At 46.7% G+C, this 27777-nt stretch overlaps 1 protein-coding gene across 1 annotated transcript in view; it reads left to right on the top strand.

Annotated features, from left to right (window-relative positions):
• The window catches only part of Rin2 (Ras and Rab interactor 2), a 158748-nt gene extending 132755 nt beyond the window's left edge, over positions 1-25993 (top strand). Inside the window, 6 exon segments of the mRNA XM_038331358.2 lie at positions 39-328; positions 330-1185; positions 13706-14011; positions 16048-16179; positions 20648-20811; positions 24037-25993. Of these exon segments, the coding sequence (XP_038187286.1) occupies positions 39-328; positions 330-1185; positions 13706-14011; positions 16048-16179; positions 20648-20811; positions 24037-24357 (2069 nt within the window). The 3' untranslated portion in view covers positions 24358-25993.
• The last annotated feature ends 1784 nt before the right edge of the window (positions 25994-27777 follow it).

Here is a 27777-nt window from a genome sequence, read left to right as displayed (position 1 = left end):
ATATTTACATTCTTGTCTTCGCTGATAATGACTTTCAGATTTTTGGAGCTCCTCAGCTGACAACAAACCCCCAAACTCCCCACCTCTCCATAGGCCTCTCTCCTCAGCCGGCATCTGCCCTGCCTCCTTGCGTCAGCTCTGCCTTATAAACGGAGTGCATTCTATAAAAACCAGGACGCCTTCGGAGCTGGAGTGCAGCCAGACCAACGGAGCCTTGTGTTTTATTAATCCTCTTTTCTTGAAAGTGCACAGCCAGGACCTCAGCCCAGTCCCGAAGCGGCCGAGCACAAGGACTCCCAACGCGAATGGCACCGAGAGGCCTCGGTCCCCCCCCACCCAGGCCCCCGCCACCCGCTATTAATAGTCTGCACACAAGCCCTGGGCTATCCAGGACTGAACCCCAGACGAGCATGCCAGAAACAGTCAACCATAGCAAACATGGGAACGTAGCTCTGTTTGGAACAAAACCAACTCCCATCCCTCCACCCCGGCTGAAGAAGCAGGCTTCTTTTTTGGAAGCGGAAGGCAGCGCTAAGACCTTGACCGCCTGCCGGCCCAGCCGGAGTCCGGAGCCAGAGCCTGAGCCAGAGCTGGGCACAGCTGGGCACGCAGGTGGAGCCCCGCCTAGGGACGCCCCCGGGGATTACACAAGGGCGCCGCCCGACTCTGAATCACAGCCACCACCGTGCCATGGAGGCAGGCAGAGGCTGAGCGACATGAGCCTTTCCACTTCCTCCTCCGACTCTCTGGAGTTCGACCGGAGCATGCCCCTGTATGGCTACGAGGCTGATACAACCAGTAGCCTGGAGGACTACGAAGGGGAGAGTGACCAGGAGACCATGGCACCTCCCATCAAGTCCAAAAAGAAGAGGAACAGCTCTTTTGTGCTGCCCAAGCTCGTCAAGTCCCAGTTGCGAAAGATGAGCGGGGTGTTCAGCTCCTTCATGACCCCCGAGAAGCGGATGGTCCGCAGGATCGCCGAGCTGTCCCGGGACAAATGCACCTATTTCGGGTGCCTGGTGCAGGACTACGTGAGTTTCCTGAAGGAGAACAAGGAATGCCATGTGTCCAGCACTGACATGCTGCAGACCATCCGACAGTTTATGACTCAGGTCAAGAACTATTTGTCTCAGAGCTCGGAACTGGACCCCCCTATCGAGTCGCTGATCCCTGAAGACCAAATTGGTAAGTGCCTGTCTCCCCACCTTCAAATGTAAGAACTGCTGTAACCTTTGTCAGATGCTGCAGTCTTGTTAGTGGTGTTTTGGATGAAGTTTGTTATTAAGTTACAAATGACACACTCTCCTACCTGATTTGAATGGGAAAGATCTCCCTTTTAAGGCAGATGCTACACGTCAGGCTGCAAGTGTCCTGCTTTGGCGGGTCCCAGCTGCCGCCTGCTCTTGCCCTGTGTGTGTGTGTGTGTGTGTGTGTGTGTGTGTGTGTGTGTGTGTGACACATCTGTCGAGCATTTTCTGAGCGTGGGACTCTCTGGGAGCTGCCTGCTTCTAGCCAGCATGTTTGCTGTCATCTGAGCGGCTGTGCGTGTTTTGTTCTGTAGCATATGTTAGGAGTGTGAAGACTGGGTGGGAAGAGCTCCAGCCCAGAACGCAGAACACAGACCCACACTTCGGATCCTGAGACCCTGCCCTGCCTCAAGCGTATCCGCACTGCTTCCCTCATCCTACACTGCCTAGATCAGGGACAGTTGGGGAATCAACATGAAAGGGGAAAGACTAGTTTGTTTGGTGTACCTTTACAATAAGTGCTGTAATTTGGAGATCACATGAGAAGCATTCTCTCCAGAGTCAAGGGGAAATGCTCTTTCTGTGACCTCACAGAAGGGCTGGATGGTTAATAGTTTCTTCGGTAGGCAGCTTGCCAAGGCAAATTTGAATTTGGCAAGCAGTCTTTTGGGGGGGGGGGGCAAGAGTTTCCAAGTTTTGTTTTTTATTCTTATTGTTGTTTTGTTTTGTTTTAAGTTTGGAAGATTGACTCTAAAAGGTTAATTTGAAAGACTTCAGTCTGTGGGTAGCAACAGGCAAGAGTTTGCAAACATTTCCATGGTTTAGCTAAACTCAGATTTCTACTTTCTAATTGGGTGTGTTTGTTGAAAGTAGTAAACAGTGTGTGGTAGAGTCTCTTCTCTCTCTCTCTCTCTCTCTCTCTCTCTCTCTTTCTCTCTCTCCCTCTCCTCTCTCTCTCTCTCTCTCTCTCTCTCTCTCTCTCTCTCTCTCTCTCTCTCTCTCTCTTTGAATTTGAGCAGCTCTTTGATTTGGTCACAAAGGACTGAAAGCCCTGTTTGTTTTCTTGTGGTGCTCTGACCTAGCCCAGGGTCGTCTGGGCGTGGTGAGAGGAGCTGGGGTGCTCCCGAGAGAAGGAGAGAGTGTCTGAAAGGAATGTGTCTTTGTGATGTGTCTCAGAATTGAACACTCTTCAGGAGACTTCCTCAGAATGCAAAATAGTCCTAGAAGTTGCCTCTCTCCTCTCCCCCCCCCCCCCCACCAGCAGCCTACAGTCTTGCCTCTCCTGAAGACCAACTCCAAATTCCTAGCCATGGGGGCTCCTACATAGAAAAGAGGATAAGAGGCTTCCTCCCAGGGCTGGGGGAAGGTGGGAGGCTGCGGGCAGGAGTGAGCTACATATGCAGACAGCACCAGCCAGCCCATAGAGCAGAGCTCCTTGGGGAACAGGGCCTCCCTCAGCCTGAGCTTCCCTGCTCATTCCTTAAGCACCAATACAAGAAGGTCTCAGGAAGCTTGCCTATCGTGTGTGTGTGTGTGTGTGTGTGTGTGTGTGTGTGTGTGTGTGTGTGTGTGTGTGTGTGGTGTTTATCACTCAGAAACTCATCCTCTCCAAACCTCCCTGAAATTTACAATTCTTATTTTTAAACTGAAATCCCTAATGAGGAGGGAAACCCACATCTGTAGAGTCTCCCAGACAAGCTGGGCAGCCTGAAAAAGCTGCCTCAGTGGGTGCTCCCCACTCTCCCTCCATATACACTCCAGTTAAAATGCATCCTATCCCGTGAGGGATGGAGGAAGGCAGGTGATGTGTCAACCCACTCCAGTTAGTAGTTGGCGAGTTCAGAACTTGAACTGGTGTGACGCTCTACTGCGTGGCACAGACCAGCCTCGCACCCTCTCAGTCCTCCTGCCTCAGCCTTCCAAGGCCTGGGATTGTAGGCATGAGCCAACACCTGTGACAAGCCCCTGTTACGTCAGCCTACTCCTTCAGCTAAGGCTTGTGTTTATATTTTGTCTTTTGGGCAGTTGTGACTATGACTAATACCTATAAAAACATCGTCCTGCTTTTTTTTTTTCCCCGAGACAGGGTTTCTCTGTAGCTTTGGAGCCTGTCCTGGAACTAGCTCTTGTAGACCAGGCTGGCCTCAAACTCACAGAGATCCGCCTGCCTCTGCCTCCAAAGTGCTGGGATTAAAGGCGTGCGCCACCACCGCCCGGCGCTATCGTCCTGCTTTGTATGGATTGGTTTTGCTGTGTATTTGTTTGTTTGTTTGGTTGGTTGGTTTTAGTTGTTTAAGTCAGAAGTCTCGCTGTTCTGCTTAGCCTGTTTGCACAGTCTGGCTTCCAGCAGTCCTTCTACTCAGGAATAGCTGGGACTACAGGAGTGTACTGCCTTGCCCAGCAGCCTGGTTTGGGGTGTTTTGTATTGTTTTTCTTTTGTCTTTTTTTTTTTTTTTTTTTAGCATTTGCCTGAAGGCAGGCAGCTTTTCCTGTTGCTTCATGAATGGAAAACATAGTATTTTGAAAGCACATTGAGAAGCGCCAGGCTTTTGAAAGTAAGGGGAAGGTTACTGTAGCGGAGGTCAGCCTGGGAAACTGCACCAAGGGGAAGAAGTGATGCTAATTATTAGAAAGCCAGGCCAGTCCCCTCTGATGTGGAAGTGACTAGCTCTGGACTCCAGTGAGGACATCGCTTTAACCCAGTTGTCTGTGTTTACACTTAGCTCTATAAGGTGACTTACTGAGGACTTGTTAATACAGTGCCCCTTTGGGGGGCTCATAACCTCAAAGGTGATATATTTCTGCATATATCATCCATCACTTTCCAGTTCCGAGAGAGATCAGGCTGTGTAGCGCTGTGGGCAGAGGGTAAGCCTGAGCCTGGAAGGGAGTGGCATGCAGCCCAGATCTTCTGATCTCTATTGTGTGTGTGCTCATTCCCACTCTCGCTTCCTGGAAGGAATTCCGGAATCTTCACAGCTATGAAGCACCAGCACTTCAATGCCATCCACAGAATCCCAAGCCTCGGGCTTGCTCTGAACAGGTGCCTGTGAGCGCTGGGAAGGCTTTTCAAGAATGCCGCTTGGGTTTCTCTGCTGTAAAAGAATTTCATCCAGTCTTTCTCCCTGAGGACTGAACTTAGGAGATAGGTTTAATGCCAGACTTTGAGAACATCCATTCTGAAGCCACGGAAGTGGGAGGAGGCGTTTCATGGGGTAACGCCTTGTAGAATTAGAGCGGTCAGGTCATTTGCAGGTAAAAGCGACCTCCTGAGTTTGCGCACAAGGATCTCTTCTGAGTCTGCAGATGGTGCTGACATTGTCTTCCAGGGATGGTTCTAGAGTTACGTAAGGAAAGGAGTTGGTTGGAAGAGGTCTTGACCATTCTTGCTCTGCTCATATGCTGCTGCAGCTCTTCCTTCTGGGGCTCTCTAACCAAGTGTGATTTGCTGGCAGAGAGTTAGTTCTCAAACTAAAAAGCGGCCACTGTTGATGGTCATGTCCTGCCATGGGGAGTTTTCATTCCGTTGAGACCGTTTCTGTGGAGCACTTCCACTCCGAAGTCCTGCCCCTGAGAGGCTCTTGAGTACAGAGAGTTGCCTAGCATCAGCTCAGTGAGTCTGTTGAATAAGGAAGTTAATGAGGGTGCCACGTGGGCCGGTTTCCGTGCAAACCTCTCTCCCCCCCATTCCAGGCCCACCAGGGGGCTTCCTTCCTGGACAGCTGTCCCTCACCTTCATCTCTCCAAGGGGAAGAACAAGCCAGTGTCTGACAAGAACAGGACACCCCTGGAGCTTTACACAAAGCCCCGCCTTCAGTTCTTGACTGGCAGAGTGAAGCTGACTCTTAGTTGGTATCCCATGGTGTGAAGTCCCAGGACAGATGGTTGTGATGATCCTTTTATCCCAACATTCATGCCCTGTTGGCATCCTTCCTTGCTTTGTTCTCAGACAACCAATGAGAGAGAGTCCAGATTTTCTTGTTTAAAAAAATAACTAAAATCTCAATTCTGCCGAACTTGTTGCAATATTGGATGTTTGATTTTAGTAGAACACTTTTCCCCCTTTGACTTGATATCAGCCTTGGGAGAGTCCCCTGTCTTACTCTGAGAAAAGCAAAATTTCTCCAACTCTGAAAATGTTAGTAGCCCTCAGAGTTTCTGTTTCATATAAACTGTTCACCACACATGAGCAATAGTGGCAAAGCACCTAACCCCACATTCCTGACAATCATAGTGAAAAGTGAGGCACTATTATTATTTTTCTGTAATTGCTGTAAACAGAAACACTCTTTTTCCCAAGAGCATTTCGATTCTTTGAAGAAGCATCCTTAAGCGCCATCCCTGCATTTGTCAAAGAGCACATTAATTTATGTACTTAAAGGGTTTTTTTTTTTTTTTTTAAGTCTTCGTTGTTTCTTGTTTGTTTTACTGGGGAAAAAAATGGTACTGAAATGTGGTTGGATACCACAGAATAGAGCACCTATAAAAAGAGGACATTGAGAGTCTGGTGCAGGAGTGAATGCCTAAGTCCAGCTAGTCAAGAGGTTGAGGCAGGAGGATTACTTGCGCCCAGGAGTCTGAGGTCAACCTGAGCAACTTAGTGAGAAACCACCTCTAAAAAAAGGTAAAGTTACCTGTAATTTGTCCAATTTAAACAGTCACTGCTACTTTGGTTCAGGTTATGGTGAAGTTCTTTTGTTTGTTTGTTTGTTTGTGTTTTTTTATTGTTTTTTGAAAATCACTTAGGGTTTTGTTTTTCTTTTCGCTTTTGAGTGTACTTGTTGAGTTTTGTTTTTAATGTGAGTTTGTTTTGTTTTATGTAGGGGTTCTTTTTTCGTTTTGGCTTTTTTGGCAAAGGGTATCCCCATTGGCCTGGAACTTGCTATGTAGACCAGGCTGGCCTCACACTTGTGGCCTCTGTCTCTCAAGAGCTGCAGATGAAGTGTTGTTTTTTTAAGGAGTGTCAAGTCCGGTTTGAGTTCCAGCATCTGATGGCATTTGTATTCAATTCACAGTGCAGTTTAAGTTCTTAAATTATTTGCTTTTTGAAAAGTCATTCTGAGTCATGTGGCCAGAGAGATGCTAGTGCCACACTGAAGGAGTCCCAGTTGGCTGTCTCGGCTAAGTGGGTATAGTGCACAGGCTGAGCCTTTGGTGGTCTGCAGTCTGACCTCCAGCCCAGATTCACAAGCTCACAACGTCTGAACAAAGGACAGGCTCGCTTCCTCTTCTTTCTTGCACACACTCCCCTCCCCCGCTTCTTTTACTGGAAGGCACTGAAATCAGCTCCAGAGATTGTTTTGTATAAGACAGTACAGGAATAAAGCCCATATGCTTTCATGATGGCCTTCCTTGAAACTCACCAAAATGAGCCAAACTGAAAGTGAGAGGCTGGAGAGAGTGGTTAAGAGCACACATCACTCCTTCGGAGGACCCAAGTTCAGTTCCCAGAGCCCATCTTGGGCTGTTCACAACCTCCTGTAACTCCAGTTCTGATGCCCTCTTCTGGGATCCTGGGTATCCGCACTCATGCGCATATACCCATACATAGATACATATGTGTACATATAATTAAAAATAAGAAATGTGAGCGAATCACAACGCCAGTGCTTGTCGTCTATATATTGATACTGGTACAATTGGGCTGGTAATACCCAATAATGATAAAGCACCATTGCTGATGAGTCCAAGTATGTGTGGGTGACGTGCCCATGGCAAACTTATTTTCCAAGTCATCCCAGCAGGGCTGCAGAGACAGTCCCCCACCTGGCACTGATGCCATCCCTAGCTGGGTATCAGTGATCTGTAGAGGTAAGGAAATGCATCATCTTCGTGCTGGTCCCCAAAGGAAGGATTTTCTCTTTAATGCTTGGGATGTGTGCTACCTGGAGAATCTATGCCTGGAGTCTGGATCAGTTCCAGTTATCTCCCTGAGGTGAGATTTTCAGAGGACTTCCTGTCAAGGAGAAAAATCGAATCCGTCCAATGTCTTGGCAGCAGCAGCATCAAAGAACACCAAGAGGCAAGGTTCCTACAGGGGAGGCACTGAGAGAGGTGGGCAGATATCATTGGAATCCATGCTGAGAGAAAGTCGAGCAGACCCAGGAGGAGCTTTTGAGAAGGCACAGAAGTACAGAGAGAGGTCCTGCTAGGTCCTAGAGGAGACAGAATAAAGCAGGTCCAGCAGGGTAATCTGGTCTTCTCCAATCACCAGACCAAAACCTCCACTAACGATGGCTTGAACCCACCCTTCCTGCGACATTCAGCAGGAGGCCTTGGGAGCCTACTAGCTCCTGCCTATGCCATGTTTTCCCATCTGAAGTTGGCCTGGGGTTCTTTGCCTCTGGTTTCCCCTGCTGTGATGGATACAGGACCACCCAAGAGAGCCAGCTCTCGGCAGCTTCCAGGCTGTGACAGGAATCGAGTGAGGTGGTGGTGAAACCTCCAGAGGAACTGAAGTGTGGTTAGAAAGCCTCGGATCCTCCATTTTTGTACCAAAGGGAAGGAGCTCGCAGGTATGAGTACCCAAGCAGGGAAAGGTGACTAGGAAACAGGCCGCTCTTAATCTGACCGCAATTAATCCTGAAAAGCAAAACAAAAACCCTGGCTTCAGAAACCCTGGGGTCTCTTTCCAGAGGCATCACCGTTTTATTCCAAGGAAGGAAGCAGTAACTTCAGCATTCTTAGTAGATGACAGATATGCACTGGGTACTCACGGCCTGAGACCTCACCAAGTCCTCTCAGCAGGTCCATTGTGAAACTGGAGGCAGCCCAAACAGTTGAGGGAACTGAGCCAAGGGAAGGTCGTCTTCCCTTAAGGTCACACATTTTTAAAGTGGCCCTTTATGCTTCATGTCTGAGTCTGGTGACCCCTGGAAACAGCCTTCTGCTTCCCTCAGCTACTCACTCCGCCGAGGGAAACATCTCTGCTGAAAGGCCTGAGTGTGGGGTGTGTCACGGGAGGAGCTGAGCCTGAGCCGAGTTTGAGGTCTCTGCTTGGCTGCTGATAACATGTGTGCACATGTATGTTAGCACATGAGAAAAAAAGAAGTATAAACTCGCTGTCAACTTTTTGCACAGTAGAAGGGCCAGGATTTCTCTAGCCCTGGCTGTCCTGGAACTCTCTGTGTAGACCAGACTAGCCTCAAGATCCACCAGTCTATGGTCCCAAGTGCTGGGACTAAAGGCATGCACCACCAAGCCTGACTGTTCTAGTATTTTCTTGTTACCAGAAAAAACAGAAAAGAAAACTAATGAGCACCAAGAAGAGCAGTCACCTATCCCTTGTCCATGAAGGGACATTTTTGCCTTCTTCATTTCCGCACGCTTTCTGTTGATGGGGTGCAGCCGACCTAGCATCTAGAAGCCTGCAGCAGGTGTTCAGGGTTGGAACCCTGGCTCCCCCTCCTGCTTGCTTCATGCCATGGATTTCTTCTGTGTGAAGTGATTGTAGCAAAGTCCTCCTTGTATGGGGTTTGTTTGAGGGTTTGATGAGTCGGTGAACACAAGGTGTCTGTAATAGTGTTGCTGTTCTTAGTTGAAAAGATTTGGGTTTCTCGTGTTGGAATTAAAGCAACCAGATAGAACAGAAATCAGCAGAAAGGAGAAAGTTGGTGATCTTCCAGAACTCTGAGCACGGCCGCCGTTTTGGTTTGGTTTTGGTCTGAGCTAGCCCTCATTCAGAAAGGTCCCATTTCTTATGTCTCTCAAATAATTTTTCCCTCTTGCTTAAGAGCAGAAGCTCAGGTTTCTTGGTGGAATGAAGCAGTGGGGGTCACTCAGTGGGGCCACTGGTTCTTCTTTTTATTTCAAACCTCCCCCCGACCCCATTCTTTATTGAGGATTTCGTAGGGGTGGTCAGTAAGAGTACAGCCCAGGAAACAAACGGAAGAGGCCAGTTTTAATTTTAAAGTGTGGTCTTTAAAAAGAACAAACAAAAAGCCAACTTGGAAAAAATGCCTAGCACTGTCACCAAGCATCACTTGTTCTGCCTACCCCATGTGTGTCTGAAGTCACTGTTTGGCACGTGAGTTTGCTCACTGGGTTGCCAACTATGAGGAGATGAAAAGTTCCAAGTCTCAAATCCACCTTCTTGAGGATAAAAAGGGTTAGGGAGTACGTATGTACGTATGGATAGGGGGCTCTGAGTTGTGGGGAGAGGGGTTTACAGACAAAGGAAATGAAGCAGTTGACCACCTACACAGAAAACACCAGCTATTGTGTGCGGAGTGTTTGACCCTTGGTAGCAAAAGTCACCCATCAAACACCTGGCATGCCCAGGTAATGAGTCACTAGTTTCAACTTGTTTGAGCCAGACACAATTTGGACAAATTCCTAGACCAATTTCAGATGCCTGGAAACAAGGTGAAGAATTGTACCCTAGGGAACACACTTCATATGTTACCCACCGTGAAGCCAGCAGAGACCTGTTCCTTTGCTACATAGCCAAGTGACTTCTTTTCTAATAGAATCTTTTTATTAATTATTTGAGAATTTCTTCTAAGTTCTTCAAGATTCACCATTTCCTCCATCATACCCTAACTCTGTGTCCATTTTTGTTTGTTTTTGTTTGTTTTGAGAAGACACTGTCTAGGCAGATATCCTGGTCAGAGGACACCGTACAAGCTTTTCACCTCTGAGTGACTTTTAAAATAAGCCAAGAGTCAGCCAACCATAGAAGCTGAGGGAGGAAGTTTGCTGTGAGTTTGAAGCAAGGTTGGTCTGCATAGTAACTCCCAGGACAGCCTGGGCTGCTAGCTAGCATCAAATGAAATCAGAGGGTTAGTCCAAGCTTCCCCTCCATTTCAATACCAGGAATTATTTTTACTTTTGTGTTTTAAGAAAATGAGGGGGCTGGGGAGATGGTTCCGTTTTTGAGAACACTGACTGCTCTTCCAGAGGACCTGGGTTCAATTCCCAACACCCACATGGCAGCTCACAACTGTCGATAACTCCAGTTCGAGTGGACCCTACACCCTTATACAGATAGATACACAGGCAAAACACCAGTGCACATAAAATAAAACGAAAGGAAGGAAGGAAGGAAAGAAGAAAGGAAGGAAGAAAAAAGAAAAGAAAAGGAGGTACTAATAGATTCCCACAGTCCCACTACACCAAGGCCAGCACTGGTCCCTGGCCACATGAATGAATGAATGAATGAAAGAGGGGTCCTACTCTGTTTGCTATTTTGGAGATGGTTTGTGTAACACTTGGGCACAGAAGTGACTAGGCTCATTCTGAAGTTACACATTGTTCTGAGAGGTTCAGGTAAAATTCTCATGCTGGTCAGTCTTCAGTTGTCTTCTGTCTACATGTGTTTTGGCAGGAGTTTCTGTCCTGCCAGCCAGCTCCCAAATAACCACACAGAGACTTACTACTAATTATAAATGCTCTGCCAATAGCTTAGGCTTGTTACTAACTAGCTCTTGTAATTCAGATTAATCCATTTCTATTAATTTACATGCTGCTATGTGGTTCATGACTTGTTACCTCATTTTCTTCCTGATCCCTCTGCATCTGGTTGGTGACTCACCTTTCTCAGTGTTCTCTCAGTCTGGCTCTGCTGCCTAGCCTCTTCCTGCCTAGCTATTGGCCAGATGACTATTTATTAAGCAATATGAGCAACACATCTTTACAGTGTTCAAAAGGATTATTCCACAACACATGTGTATTTATGTGCATAAAGTGCACTAGTCTTAAGCATTGAGTCTCGTATGTGGACACTCAAGTAGGCAGCATCTAAATCTAGGAGAACTTCTCCTTCCTCCTCACAGACACCAAAGTGGCCCCGTGACCCACTGGTTCCTTCCCAAGGGCAACTGCCGACCTGAGTTCTGACACCATAGGCAGGCTGTGTGTTAGACTTTATAGAGATGAAAGGCTCTAAGAGATTTGCTGAGTAAGCCTCTTTCACACCCAGTGTGGCATCTGGAGTTTCACCTGCACTGCATGTGGAGCAGTGTGCTTCCTCACTGAATGAACGTATCCCATTGTCTGAAACCCATTGTAGTAGACTGTGGTGTGAACACATCTCATGCAGCCATTCTGTTGGACCAGGCTTTGGGTTCTTTCCAATTTGGAGCAATAATGAAAAGTACTACTACAAACATTTATGTGCATTCCTAATTAGTGATTGGCATGGCCCTTCCACTTCTTTGGAGACCTGTGTAGGTGCCAAGGTGCAGGTGAGTGATATTCATGAATGCTGCTTTCGGAACCCTGAATGAGGAAAAAAAAAAACTGGTCAGTGCTTACAAAGTGACTTGAAATTTAAACTAAGAGATTGCTTACTTGGGGGCTGAGGGAGGGTAGAGCTCAGTGGTAGAACACTTGCTTCATATGCTCAAGGCCTTGAGTTTGATCCCTAGCACACCAAAAAAGAGAGAGAGAGAACAAAAATAAGATGGTTTACCTGGAAAAGCCGACTAACTGCTTGTTCCAAGTAGCCGCGTCTCCTCAAGCAAGTCGCTAGACATTTATGGGCTCCTGCTTTGTCACCTGTAAAATATGCATAGTATTAATGCCGTAGGGAGCTGTTGCTAGGACTGGATTAGAATTAAGTGAAGTGTTTGCATAGGGCTCAGCTCATCCAAGCACTCACTTGCTCTTACTGATTATTTTTATGGTAATGAGCATGCAGGATAAAGAAGCTATGAAGTCGCACAAGCTTATTAACACAGCCAGTGCACACTGGTGATCTGTCTAACGTCTCATGTGAAGTGAGAGTGTTGTTGCTTCTCCTCTCTCTTTTAACCCCTTGTGCATCTGTTTTGCTCTTTAATTGTATGGTGCTCTATCTTTAAACAAAGACTGTGGAAGTGCAGGAACAGAGGAAAATGTAGGCTGAGGAACTCTGGTCACTGTGGGATCAGCATTAACCTCTAGACTCAGTTCTCACTTTGAGGTACAGTCAAGATGTTCGTGATTTGCACATCTGACTTAGATTATTGCCCCCACCACCCAGACCTCTAATAATAGACCGTAATCGGGATTCAGTATGATCTGACCCCATATCAAGAATTCCAGAGGCCATAGAAAGAACCCATCTCTTTCCAGTCTTAGAAATAAGTGGATCCGTGCACTTGCAAAATGGAACCACCTTGGTGTCATATATCACTTGTCACCATGGTACAGCTCAGGTAGACTTGATGAGACCTGCAGTTGGCACTGAAAAAAGCAGAGAATTCATCACTGTGCAAATTATCTTCAGCCTAGAACCCCAGATTTATGTTACTGCCCTCTTTAATAGTGACAATGGAAGCTGTTCCACTGGGTGAGCATTCAAAGGAGGAAAAATAACTCCACCCACACCTAAAGGTTTTCCTAACTCCATAGAAATTTAAATGTTTTAACTTTTTATTTTGAAATAGTATCAGACTTACAGGAAAATTGCACCAATAATGCAAAGAAATGTCCTGTCTCCACCAGACTCTCCAATGCTAGCCCTTTGACACAGCCACTTTGTTCTCCTTTCTCGGTGTCTATACACACATGCACACATATTACCTTCCTTGTTCTCCTTTCTCGGTGTCTATACACACATGCACACATATTACCTTCCTTGTTCTCCTTTCTCGGTGTCTATACACACATGCACACATATTACCTTCCTTGTTCTTCTTTCTCGGTGTCTATACACACATGCACACATATTACCTTCCTTGTTTCTGAACCACCATGCCCCCTTTGCCCCAATTTTCATCGTGTTTCCTAAAATCAAAGCTATCTATTGCAAGTTATAGTGTAATCATCAAACTTGGGAGAAACGAGAAGAACAATATTGAAGCTGTGTTTACACAGCTACCAAAGCTGCAGGCTATATTCAGATCTCACCTAACTGATACCCCACTCATGTCCTCTGTTGCAAATCAAATGAGGTTTTCGGTTCAGAATCCAACCCAAGATCGCACCCTCAGTATTAGAAAACCTTTAGCTTGCCGACCAGCTAGCGTGGTGCACACAGCAGTGAACAGCAAAGAAGAGACCCTGCCTCAAATAAGGCCTAGATGAAACTAAACACCTGCAGCTGTCCTCTGACCACCGTATTCTTGCTGTAACATACATCCACTTCCTCCCCCTCACACACATGAATGCTCAAACTCATTTTTTTTTTTTAAAGAAAGAAAATCCTATAAGATAACATATCAACAGGAAGGGGTGGTAGGACACCTGGATCAGAAAGTCTTTCTGAAATATTTACCTGTACATAGGGGGATTAAAATAAACCCACTTAGTTTATTGATTGTGTGCACAGAAGGTCTGATCAGGAAAAGGTCACTTTTCCTGGCCTGTGAGTCCTGGTGGTTCTGTCTGTAGTCTGTTAGGTGTTAAACATTCTGATGACATATTTACTCTCTTCTCTGAAAGCTGAATAGAGTCACAGACGTGCATCCCATAATAGTACCCGTTGCAGTTCTCTCTTCAGACAGTGATCACAGTAGCTGCATTTTCTTTCACAGATGTGGTGTTGGAGAAGGCCATGCACAAATGCATCTTGAAGCCCCTCAAGGGCCACGTGGAGGCCATGCTGAAAGACTTCCACACAGCTGACGGCTCGTGGAAACAACTCAAGGAAAACCTGCAACTTGTACGGCAGAGGAACCCACAGGAACTGGGGGTCTTTGCCCCGACTCCTGACTTGGTGGAGCTGGAGAAAATCAAAGTTAAATTCATGACCATGCAGAAGATGTATTCACCAGAAAAGAAGGTCATGCTTCTGCTTCGGGTCTGCAAGCTCATATACACTGTCATGGAGAACAACTCAGGTGAGACAGTCTGTCACGCTGTGTCCAGACGTCTGTCTGAGCCTCAATGTCCCCTCCCTTCGGTCTCTAATTTCATCTATCAGCCTATAGAAAAATAAGTGCAGCTGGTGGAATTTCTCCAGCGAGCCTCATACAACAGAATCCTCTCAGCCAGTGATCGTGGATAAGGTCAAGAGCTGCCTACAGTGCTGACTTAAACAGAGAGTTAGTGCGAGATAGAGCTTACGAATATGCTGTCCTCCCCCTGGGAATGTGTTTCTTTGCCGGGGGATTTTGGCCGCCTTAATCTTCTGCCCTGCGGTTTCCGCATCTGTTCTTACATATGACCCTCTCCTTTAGAACTGAGAATTAGGTGAGGCAACTCGATCTGAGCCCCAGTGCAACAGGAATATTACAGAGAACGTTTACCGCACCCTGGCTCATGAGGGTTTGTGGCAATCATCTACAGCACGTGTATGAGAAAGCTGGAGTGTTTGGTCGAAGTGAGACTCTGTTAGCCAGTTCTGTAATACGGGCTGAAGCATTGTGATCGGAACTCTTCACAGAATTACAAAGTAGGAAATAAGTCCTCACTCAGATTTCCCCCGGCTCTTCCCTAAAGATACAGAAGTACCCATGATTCATGGGTAGTGACTGAACCCGCCCTGTTCTGGCCTTCAGGGAGCTGCCTGTAATACAGCAGGCAATTACCAACATTTTCCTGACAGAAATTGCCTTAGTAGAGAAGCGACGGACTCTGTGACCCATTGCTGAAGTAGATAGGAATGTGTGACTACTCAGTGAGGACCTTAACCTCTGAGCTCTTGGGACTAGGGAGATGGTTTGGTGAGCAAAGCATTTGTCAGGCGAGCATGAGGACCAGAGTTCAGATCCCCAGCATCCTCATAAATGCTGGGTGGATGTGTGTGGTAGCCTACGCACAATCCCACACTCAGGAAGCAGAGACAGGACCCCCATGGTAATCTGAATAGCTAGAATAGCCAAATAGGTGAGCTCCAGGTTCAGAGAGATTCTACCTCAGTAAATACAAAAGAAATCAATTGAGAAAGATACCTAATGTCAACCTCTGGCCCCTACATGCATGCACACAGTTGTGCATGTACACACACACACACACACATACATACACACACACGCGCACACACACACAAAACCAGAGCTTGTTAGCTGTTGCCAGCCTGTGGACATAGCCTCTGAAATTTGAAGCATATAGCTCTATAGTTCATGAGATCGTTTATAAAAAAATTTCCGAACTAATACCTGCTCAGGATTACATTGTTCAGTAGCACCGTCTTTCTGCCTACACACTGGTGACATTTCAGACACGATCATCTTCATTGTGGGGGCTGTCCTGCTTCCTCTGGGGAAGCCGAGCAGCATCCTGGATACCATTTACACTCTCTCTCACCTTCCAACTGTGGTCATGGAAAATGATCCAGATACCATCAGTGTTCTCTTGGATAACAAAGAGACCACAGGTAAGACCCACCATTGCAAAGAACACAAAAAATAAGGACCTTTTATTTGTTTGTCTTTTACTCGTATCGCTATTAATCAGGTGCTATCATCAACCTGTGTTTAAATGAACAAATTAAGTGAACATTGAGCACAGAGCAGATTTTTTTTTCCTGGTCATTACATTTGTGATAAATGGGCACACAACACAGTAAGTGAGCCAGAAAGAATTTAGCCTAAGGAAATGTTTTATTAAGGGTTTATATCATGCCTTGATAACAGTTGAAAACACAGGCACTTTGTTCTAGTGTGCAAATCTTAAAAGTGGGAAGAAAACCTGAACTGTGTTGACTGTCCCATAGGCATTCATTCTGAGATTATGAGCAAGGGGCCAGTTTCAGTAAACAGGTGGGGAGAGTCAAGGGGCCACGTAGGTAGAATTCCAGAAACTCCCACGCCCGGTTATAAGTAGCGCGTTTCCCCGGCATGACTCCTTGGTGGCTAATAATAGCAACAATAGGATGTGAAAGCAAGTAGCATTGACAAAAATAACCCACTTTGTCCTCTCTTCCTGACCCCAGGGAGGATGTATGGTGCGGATGACTTCTTGCCAGTCCTGACCTATGTCATCGCTCAGTGTGACATGCTGGAATTGGACACTGAAATCGAATACATGATGGAGCTCTTAGACCCATCCCTGCTGCATGGAGAAGGTAACGTGTTCTGAGCATGTCAGAGGAACCGGGCAGCTAGGCTTTGTGGGAGGTGGGGGGGGGGCAGTTGGCAGGGGTTGACACATTTTAAAATTGAGATGAATTTGCATTCATGGAATGTAAAATTAGCCATTTGGAAACGGGCATCATGGTCCACACCTGTCATCAGCATTTAGGAGGTTGAAGCAGCAAGATTATGAGTCCCAGACAGGCCTGAGCTACAGAGCAAAGAACTGTCTCAAAAAACACAGTGAGGGCTGGGGAAATAACTCAGCCAGTGAAGTGCTTGTGGACCTGAGTTCAGGCCTCAGCGTGCACGTCAAAAAGCTCCGCATGGAGGTATAAATCAGAAGTCCCAACACTGGAGACACAACACTGAAAATAGGTGGAGTCCTAGGGCTGGCTGGTCAGCCAACCTGGACAAATCAGTGAGCTCCAGACCAACGAGAGATCCTGTGTCCTGTGTCAAAAAATAAGGCGTATGGCATCTGAGGAATAACACCCAAGGTTGTCCTCTGGTGTCCACCTTTACGCACGCACGCGCGTACACACACACACACACACACACACACACACGCACACACGCACGCACACACACTCGCAGACACAGTTACCAGTCCAGCAATGGGTAGTAAATACAGAGTATCGAACAGCTACCACCTCTTGTCTAGCTCCAAAGCATCTTTATTACCCCAAATACAACCCTGAGGCTGGGAAACCAGTTGTGGGGGGGTCCTTGACATCTTTCTGGTTCACCATAGGACTAATTGTTTTCTAGCTTAAAACTACTGGGTATTTTAGTGCTTGCCTATAATCCTAGCACTTGCAGAAGGATCAGAAATTCGAGGTTATCCTTGACTAAAATGTGAGTTTGAGACAACGTGAGATCTTGTTCCCTGAAACAAAGAATTTCTAAAATTACTGTAGTAATAGTAATTCATTCTAGAAAAATCAAAATTAAGAAAGAAAATGCAGCCACGCCTGACAATAGAAATTTAATTTAGTAGAACTGAGCATTCAATAGACTATCTTTTTCTTTTGGTGTGTGTTTGTTTTCTTCAGTACTAGGTATTGAACCTAGGGCCTCACACATGCAAGGCAAGCAACCGACCTCTGAGTTGGAGCCCCTGCCCTTCAAATGGCACAGTTTTTAAAAAAAGATCCAGCTTCTTTTATGTGGGAAGTTATTAAAGAATACTTACACTACTAAAAAAATAACCTGCTATTGTTATCACTAAAATTAATAAAAACCTGGCCCTTTGGGGAAAAAAAAAGAATTGTTTTAAACATTCAAACAGCATTAGTTTGCTTTCTGTTGACCTTGGTGTTCAGGTTCAGTCTTGTCCTGCGTGTGCCTTCGCAAAGGAAGTTTTTTTCCTTCTGCATCAGTTAGAGGTTGAATCATGAAAATCTTTTAGATGCTTGAGTGTGTGGCTCACAACCTTGAAAGGCGGCAAGAACTGGGACTCCCCTGTGAGCTGGTCATTCTGCAAGGAGACAAATCAGGGCCTGTGTGCCCTCTGTTAATCATTGTCAGAAGTCCCTAAGATGGCCCAGACAGACTCTGAGGGTGCAGCTGTGTTTTCTTTGTTCCTGTTGAGGTTTCAGTCTGGGCTTGAGCACAAAGGTTTACCTGCCCTTGGGATTCCCCAGGGTATGCGGTATGCATCACCTAGGCATCTCTGATGAAGGGAATCAAATCATTGCCATCCCAAGAATGTCCTTTAATGTCCTCAGTCCTCTACCTTGAATCTGCCAGGCTTGATTTTCCTATCAGAGACCTACTATCACTTGTCCCCAAGGCATGTCCTCCCCTTCCCCTTCTGGTCAGAGCCAACTTGGGATAAGTATCCTCCATTCTGTCTCCAACCAGAGGCAGATATGAATGAGCTCTTTGACCTTTATCTCTTGCCTGTTCCTAGCCTCTCAGTGAAATTCTCAGCCAGGGAACCAGATACTTCATTATGAGCCCATAAGACCCACTATGTCTCTTCATTTTCCTGGGCTTGGGCAGGAGAGAAAATGAATATGGCTTTGTCCAGGCACCGAGGTAGACATTTGTAAGCTCCGGCGGCAAGCCTTCCCTTTTCCCACCATGTGATTATTGCAGTTTGGGGTTTATTTTGGTGGTTTCTGGTAGTAAGAAGACCCCTTGAGGCTTTGGGGGAAAGAGTGTGCCAGTCTCCCCTTAGAAAATTGCCCTTCTCTTATTGACAGTGTGTACTTGGGACAGACGGATGCTTACGTCTTGTGGTCTGAGGACAGAGACAACCATTTCCTGCCCCTTTTTCCTGGCAGTGCCTCAGCGTGAGGCCCCGTGTTTCAAGCTTGTCCTCTTAAAGGAGAATGTCATAAGCGCTGCGTTGTGACAGATGGCAGGACTGTCTTCACTTGCAGGAATCCCCATGAGCAAAAAGGAAAGAAAGGAAGAAAGAAAGAAAGAAAGAAAGAAAGAAAGAAAGAAAGAAAGAAAGGAAGAAAGGAAGAAAGAAAGAAAGGTCACACTGATGTAGGAACAGCCGGTATGCTCCTCTACACACAGTGTCAGACCCTGCTGCTGGCCTTCCTTCCTTGGAGGGCATGGCCCAGGCAGGCTGGCTGTGGCTCTGGACTAAGCGGCAGAGCGTAGAACTGCAGCCCCTCCGATCCAGATCTGCAGGGCTGTGGTCATGTGTCACAGAGCCTCGCTTTCTGTGGTCTGTCCGAAGCTCTCTTGGGTAGGGTTTACAGCAGTCATATGTCTTTTCTGCTGTGTAAGCACGTATTCTCATTTGCAGTCCCAGCACCACGGATTCCCTTGCAAGCTCAGAGCTCTCGCTTATGGCGGGATATAGTTGGGCTGAAACGTGAAACCGTCTTCTAATTGTAGCCACATGTTTCAAAGCATGGTCAATTCTGTGTTTCCAGCATTTGAGGTTTTCTCCTTAGTGGCCTGAGCACACCAGGGCCATGGTATCAAATTCAAGGAACCCTTCACCACCCCACAAGGATTGCAGCCCCCAGAGCCACAGTTAAATGCTGACACCAGGACAAAGTCTGTAGCGATTCCTGAAGTCCTTGTAGATTCCCCTGAACTCCACTGTGTGACATTTAGCTAGCATTTTACCCTGAGTCATGTGTGATTTGCTCATGGGACAAATCCTAAGATCAATAATTCATAGCAGAGGCTGTCATAGAGATCTTAAATCATGGGTGGTGGGGTCGGGATGTGGGCGGACTGGGTTGAGGGTGTGCTTACATGTTAGAGCACTCACCTAGCATGCATGAGGCCCTGCGCCATAAAGTACTGCAAAGAAAGAGAAAGAGAAATCTTTGTAAACAACAAACCGGCTTTGCCAAGTTCAAACCAACGCAGGTCCCCAGGCCCGCTACCCGTGCTCCTGAGAGCTGAAACCATTTAATCCTGCACATTGATCAGAGAGTGTTCTACAAGGTCCTCTGTGAGCAATTAAATGCTTTGGCCATGAAACTGACCCTTCTGAAAATAACACGCTTAACTGCGATGAATGTCTAGTCTATGGTGAATGAGGGGTCAGGGTGTTTCCTTTATTCTATGTCCCCTCTTCCACGGAGCACGGATTCTCCACTTCTGGGGAACACGGATTCAGGTCCTTTTCCTTACACTCTCCCTCCTCCCAACTCTGTCTTGAGCACATAATAGAATTTCAATGGATATTTTGACATATTTTAAATATAAAATGCGCTGCATTCAGAGAATTCTTGCTACACCTTCAAGGTGCCCCCTAGTGGCGCCCAAGCACACTTAAAAACTCTTCTGCAAGCAACTAATTTTTAAGACAAACCTAGAAAAATGCATAGGCGTCTTACAACGTGGTATGTCTGTTAGCACTCCCCCCCAAACACAAGAGGTAATTTTAAGGACACTCCTAGAAGGACACCACTCTCTTTAACATGTAAATTCTAGTCTTTTTTTTTTTAAACGTGGAAACAGAAATGCTGTCAGCTCTTCGATGCTCCCTGGCCCCAGCATGGCCATAAATCTGTGAGATGAATGCATGCGTAGGATGAAGATGTGAGTGATAGGCTCTTTGCTGTGTACTCTCTGTGGAAGTGATGGCGAAGTCACAGTCCACTTCCGCATGCATAGGCTCTGTGCCTATGGATTCATCCAACCGTGGGTGGTGAATATTTAGGGGAAAAAAATGAAATGCAAATTTTTCATCGTCTTTTTTGCTTCAGCTCTTTGTGTACTGTTTATGGGGTATAGGAATCATGTATCTAGCTATGATTTAAGATTTACAGGAGTATTATGTACATTATAGGTAAGTACAGTGCCATATGAATATTTACCATCCATAAATTTTAGTGTACAGGGGTCGAATCACGGACTCTGCACCTCCGAAGACACCCGAGGACAACTGCATACAATGTGCCTTTAACACTAGTACACCCCCACGGTCATCATCAGTGTGACACTCTTGAGAACCCACTCTCTCTGCTCTTCCAGGAGGCTATTACTTGACAAGCGCCTATGGAGCACTGTCTCTGATAAAGAATTTCCAAGAAGAACAGGCTGCGAGGTTGCTCAGCTCAGAGGCCAGGGACACCCTGAGGCAGTGGCACAAGCGGAGAACCACCAACCGGACCATCCCCACTGTAGATGACTTTCAGGTAGGTACCCACCTCGCTTCCCTCTTCTCCTACAGCGCATGGCCTCAGGAGCCAAGGTCCTAGCTCAGATGAATCATCTGGGGGAAAAGGAACGATGAAGCCACCCTCTGACCTTGCTGTTTCACCTCTGTTTCCCCATTGACTACATTAAAACACAAGAAATGCACTGACTGGCCGGGCGGTGGTGGCGCACGCCTTTAATCCCAGCACTCGGGAGGCAGAGGCAGGCGGATCTCTGTGAGTTCGAGGCCAGCCTGGTCTACAAGAGCTAGTTCCAGGACAGGCTCCAAAGCCACAGAGAAACCCTGTCTCGAAAAAAAAAAAACAAAAAAAAAAAAAAAAAAAAAAAAAAAAAAAAAAAAGAAATGCACTGACTGTGTCTAACCCATCACACACCCCGACTCTGAAAACCAGTGAACGATGGTGGGGAGGATTTCTCGTGTCCCATTGTGAGCTTGTGGCTCACTGTCAGTGTTAGCTCATCACCGCTGCCCAGCATCAAAAGGAGGATGGTATCAAACATAACTAGCCTGGAGAAAAGTCAGGTTCCAAACCTGGCTGGTAGGATAGTTCAGCGGTAGACTGAATGAATGTGCAAGGCCCTGGGGTTCCATCCCCAGCACTTACAGAAAAATACTGAAAGTCAAGGTACAATTTCTGGTCAGTGTGAATCACTTTAGCACCAACATAAATAGAAATATATGTACCGCCTCATAAAGGATACACACGGGCTTGGCCCACAGTTGGCTGCCGTTAGGACAACGAAGTCAAATTAAAAAGGCCGGATTCCGCCTAAAACATTTGGCGTGCTGTGAATACCTAGCCTGACAGGACATCCAAAGGAGAAACCCAGGCAAGCATAGAATATCCAGTTTCCTCAGGAAACAGTGGGTGTTTCCCCTGCGGCCCACCTGGTTGCCCTTTGGGAAATGGGGGAGGTACAACATCGGATCTTTTGTCTCTCCCTCCCCCTTTTCTCCCTCACTCTCCAAACAGAATCCCCAGGAATCTCAGCTCAGCATTTAGGGCAGAGGCTCAGATTGAGGGTGAACACTGCAACCAGGCCCCAGTTAGGTTTCCAGACTGGGCTGCTAGGCCTGTATGATTCCCATTGTGTTTATTCCCTGATGTGAATTAGGACTATAGAAGGCTGTTCCTGACCCAGCAACCCTTGATTTACTTTTGCCCATGCAATGGTGATGAACCATGCCGCAGCTGTCTTTGAAGGCTTCTGTGGACCTCTGGAGCCTGGCTGTGCCGCACAGCAAGTACCCTAGCAGGAACCTGGAAAGGCGGGATGAATTCGCCTTAGTGCCCAGATTCACCTCCCCTGCCTGTTTTCTCCCTCTTCTTATTTTTCGGAAAACAACCTTTGGTTCAAAGTCAGCCCATGCTTCAAAAGCAAGGTCAGCATGTTTTTCTCCAAGATTGCAATTTTCTCAGAAATTCCTTCCAGACACACAAACTACAGAGCAAGAGCACATGCTGTGTCCCCCACATACACCCCCACTTGAGTTATTCAAGAGCATCCACATGGTAAGTTATTTAGCTCTTGCAGATCACTGGACTACTGCCTTATGGGCTATGCACGGAGGAGGTCCTGAGGGTCTGCACCCTCTGAGATCAGAGAAAATGAGAAAAGTACATTCTTCTTCCATCAGTAGGCTTCTCTGTCTACCACTGACTACCAGAAACTCCTAACCTAGAGACCTATGTTGCCCAACCCCCACACACCACAGAGCCCTTCCTTAGGCATAGGCCCTAGCTACTGATCTCACTCACCTTAAAGATGCCTGTCTCCCCACAGTACCACCCAAGAGAGTGCATTTTGAGTGCTCAGGTCATAGATGAAAACAAAAATATAGAAATGGAACTCAAGTACCAAAGGTCATAGACACAACCCCCATAATGCTCCCCCTTACTGGAAGAAGAATGCTCCTTAGTAGACAACACAGTGAAATGCCTCAGTTTCCTCACTGGGGCTATGTAGACTACTCTCTCCAGGAGTCCTTGGATAAATGCACAAAGTACCACGAGGACGGGAGAAGCGATGTGAAGTCTAATGGCTCATGCACACGCTCTGAAGACGGACCTTTGTATCTCTACCTGAGTGCCACTTGACCCAGCCTCCCTTCTGCAAAGTCATCAGGCTGGCCGGGGTCCTCCCTCCAGATGGCATGAAACATCTTACGTGTCCAGAGTACACGATCCTTCCCAAGAGCCTCCCCTTGCATATATCAGTTAAGCCTTCTAGCAGCCACAGAAGTAAGACTGACCCTCTCAACCAGGATTGCCCGAACTAAGAAGCAACAATGTATGTGTTCTCTAGATGCAGCTAGAACTTGACTAGGACTTCTCTGCTTTGTGTATAACCATTTTGCTTGTGAGCCTGTAACAGCTGAGCCATCTTTGCAGCCTGTATGTAACCACTCTTAAGGACCTGGAAATAAAGGAGCTACCCAGAGTAACACAATCTTGGCAACTGCCTTGTGTCATAGGAGCCTATGCTTGTGCCACAGGAGTCAGCAGGCTTACTGCCTCTCAAGGTGGTGAACATTTACATGATTCTCAATGGCAAGCCCCTGCCATCTCCTTGTACTTCCCGCAGCATCACGCTGTGCTTAGTCAGCTCCATCTCAGAAGTCTTCTTGCAGAATTGACATCCCCTCCCCCGATTCTTCCCACACTACACCCTGAGCCACTGAGAGCCCTATGAAAGGTTGCACCACATGAGATCACTATTTGGGGAGAATGGGCAAGTATCAGCGGTTTGCCTAAGCATTCTTGTCTTTGCTTAGGCTTCCCAGAACAGCACAAAGTGAGCATCATATGTGCTGGTGTGTCAAGATGCTTTAAATCCTTCCTGCAAACTCCTCAACCAGACCCTTCTGCTGTTTTCATTATTTTTCAAGCTGGGAAACATCCCAGCTCTGGATGTGGTTCATGCTCTTACTCAGGATTTCTTCAGCAGCTGGCTTTAATGGATAAAGATGAAAACCAGGGCAGACGGGACTTCCCGTTGCTTCTCTTTGCAGTGAGCTAAAATGTGGCAGCTCAGTCCATGCCATAGTCCCCACCACTGTCTGGGTTCCAATCAGCCTTCCTTGGCAGTCTGCGTGCTCTGGCTAGACACTGGGACAAACACTATAGCCTTGAAGTGGCCCACAAGTTCAGCCTCGCACTTGCCTCTGCCCTTGCTCCTGACATCTCTGTTTCTACTTGCAGAATTACCTCCGAGTTGCCTTCCAAGAGGTCAACAGTGGCTGCACAGGGAAGACCCTCCTTGTGAGGCCCTACATCACCACAGAGGATGTGTGTCAGCTCTGTGCCGAGAAGTTTAAGGTGGAGGACCCTGAGGCGTACAGCCTCTTCCTCCTTGTTGACGGAGCATGGCAGCAGTTGGCAGAGGACACTTATCCTCAAAAGATCAAGGCTGAGCTGCACAGCCGGCCGCAGCCCCACATCTTCCACTTTGTCTACAAGCGAATCAAAAATGATCCTTACGGCGTGATTTTCCAGAATGGGGAAGATCTCACTCCCTCATAAAGCACACATGGGACTTCCCATTGATGTACCCAAAAGGGAGCTAGGAGTCTAGCCTTCTAGCTGCCACTTGTTGAGCTTGAAAGACAGTCACCCTCCTCAAGGACCCCTCAGTTCAGTGACTAAAGCCATCCAAGGGCTGACTTGGCCAAGGGCATCTTTTAGATACATGGCCCGTACAAGGGTCATGCTGGGGTTCGTGAATAGTAATGTTCTCCAGAAATGGACAATTGCATTTGACGGTTCAGGTGTCCAGAGATCACTGGCTGTTTCTCCTTAGCCAGCTTCTGGGTTGGTTCGTATATGTGCTGAGGAAACACTTAAGGTACAAGCTCTTCTCTCGGATTCGATAGCAGGTGTTGACAAAACTGGCCGGTGCAATGTGTCAGGGAGCTCTCAGCTCCGTGGATGGCTCCATCCTTCCCTCTTCCCTCTCTTCCCTCCATCCTTCATTCTATAATGTTTTTTACAAAGAGCCTTTGTGGTTTTTTTTATATATTTCATAGAAAATTTTATAGCAGTTGCAGGTAAACTGTCAGGATTGGTTTTTAAAATATTTTTGTAACTTTAAAATATTCGATAAGTATGCATGTGATTTAACCTTTAATATTTGAAGATAAATCTCTTGCTGGATTTGAGAGTATCGCGTTTTAGATGTCTCTCTTCTGTAACTGGATATTTTGGCACATTTGTGGGGAGAGACTGCTGGTTGTCTTAAAGCAATTCTTGACACTGGCCACAGACCGCCTTTGAAGCATCTGATGTACCGTTACCTTGTTCACTTTTAATGGTGTCGTTCTGTTTGCTGTTTGCTTATATTGTTAAGCGATTGATGCTGAGGATTAGGAGAGAAATGAATGTAGAGAGAGGTAGAGAGAGAAACACAGACTCTAAGGAGGGGGCTGAGGAATGCAGCCTGCAGGTTCAGGCTTTAGGGGGAATCGGAAAAGGAGTCAGTCCTGAAAATACGTGCTGTAGCAAGGTTTGACAAAGATCCGTTCCATATGCTTTAGGAAGCATTTTAAAAATCCCCACAAGGGAAGTAAATCAAGGATAACGCTCCCTGTGCCCCTTTGGTAGGCCCAAACTGATGGCATCCAATTATTTTTAGGTAGAACCCAAGTAATGTATCATACGGCTTTTGTTGAGTTCAGTAAGATGTTGATGGGAAAGGAATGCACCAAAAAGCAAAACCGAACCAAAAACTCCTCTTTATTTGTAATCATGGGCAGTGGCTGGGATGTGGCTCAGTGGTAGAGCTGGCGTGCACAAACCAGCGTACTGGGTTCCATCCTCAGCATGACAAAACAAAACAAACGGAATACACACAAGCAACATGGATATCTGGTGAAGTTAGATTTATGTTGTATAAAATGAATTTCTGGGCACACATACTGAAAGGGTCATGTATCGGTGTAACACAGGTCATTGCACAAATAAAAACATGTTACTGTACTGTGTGAGGATGCACAGGAGTCTGATCTGGGGAGACTTTGTATCTTGTGTCCTTGGCTTTTGTTGTCAGCAATACTGTGTTGTGCTTCCTTTTGTAAATGATTTTTTTTCCCCAATGGAATTTTGCACATAATACATTGTAATACTGTACAATAATCCTGTGTAAAATAATTTTTTCAATATTCTTCAGTTGTCCTTTTTTTATAGATGATTTGTTTTAGTCAGAATATAACCAGGTACCCAAAGATGCTGGGCAAGTGTACATGACAGTGGCTGGACTTGGTGGCCTGTACCTTTTATCATAGCACTTGGGACACTTGGGAGGCAGAGGCAGAGGTAGGTGGATCTCTGTGAGTTCCAGGTCCACCTGAGCTACATAATGAGACCCCGCTTCAAATAACACACACACAGACACACACACACGCACACACGGGCAGACACAGAGCACATGACAATAAATGTCACATTGAGCTGGTAATTGTGAAGAACAAACAGAAAGACATTGCTCAGAAGTTTATGGGCTGATAAAACAAAAGCTAAGAAACAGGAAGAGAAAACAGATGGCCTGTGACCCGCAAGTGTTTGCAGGGTTACCCAGCACAGAATTTGGCTTAGATGCCTCTCGGGCAAATCACAGCTAATCTGAACTCAGAGCCAGGCAGGGCCCTGCAGACAACTCCTCCCTGTCCTTAGGTAACCTCTGTTGTGTCCCGGCTGAGAGTTCAGGACGATTGCAAAATCCACAGCACAGGCCTCCTCTGCAGGCCAGTGGTCTGGTGATTGCAACCATGCCTGACTGCTAAGGGCTCATTGCATTCCTGCTAACAGAGAGAAGAAAAGGCGTTGAGAGGGCTTCTGAGACATCCATAGGATTTTTAGCTACTTAGATACCAGAAGGAGGGCTGGATGAACTTGCTTTTGATGCTTGGAGTGAAGGGATGCTGCCCCCTGCATCTGTACAGCTGCCCTCCTGACTCTGCAAATTTAGACCATTGTGCTGTCCATGTGCTGAGGAACCGTGGCTCCTCTTAGATAGAAAGCAGGTCACAGCATCTGAGTTAGGCGGTCTGAGCAGGCCCCATGAGAGCAGAATAAGAAAAGCTAGAATGAGCAGAAGAAAACATCACAAGACTCTCCCTAGTCCGTCATTGGGCAATGCTTCCCTGGCAGAGTTTCAACACATGTGTCTTCATTTTTCCCCCCACGCAGGCATTTCTCACTTCTCAGTTTGCCAGGAAACAGACCCTGGTGGAGTTTGGATAGAATAAAAGCCGAGTAAAAATATACGTGCTGGGTGGAGGGAAAGGAGAATGCACTTCCAAGTCTAAAAATATCTTGAACACCAGCCAGGGGAAGGGATTTTGTTTTTGATGTTGGACATACTGCCAAATATGACCCCCTGAGGGACAGAGAAAAAAAAAATGGAAATTGGTCAAGTTGTTTGTATCGTGTGGAAGTTACTTTAGATCTACAAGCAAATGCAAAAGACAGGAAGCCGGGCCTGACTGCTTCCATTCACAAGTGTGGCCTCTCCTTCCTAGCAGCTCTGACCTTCATCTTCTGGAAGAAAGATGAAATAAGCGAGGCCTGCGGTGTTTAACAGCCTGGTCCTACTCCCCACCCCAAAATGTCTGTGAAAACCGACCCAGGAAGGGCTCTGTCTACACGGGACGTGTGTTGGAATTGCCTGCAGAGTCTGAGAATAAAGTGCCCACTCTCCTTGATTTCCAGACCAGCTTCAGACGGGTGAATTTGAGACCCAAAATGTTGTTTGCCATTTGGTGATCTTAAGTCAAGCTGGAAAAATGACCTCCACCCCAAATCATATTACAGTCAGAATCACAAGCAGATGATGGGAAAGGAGAGAAAGGAGAGAGCTGGCGTTTGGTTCAGGAAGCAGGTTCTGTTTTTAAAAATAGACTATGTTTTAGCATCAGACAGTGGGTTGCAGCTGGCCCAAACTTGCCA

This window comes from Arvicola amphibius, chromosome 5, assembly GCF_903992535.2.
Source record: "Arvicola amphibius chromosome 5, mArvAmp1.2, whole genome shotgun sequence".
In the NCBI taxonomy this organism is placed as follows: domain Eukaryota; kingdom Metazoa; phylum Chordata; class Mammalia; order Rodentia; family Cricetidae; genus Arvicola; species Arvicola amphibius.
This window is presented reverse-complemented; position numbering and strand designations above follow the sequence as displayed.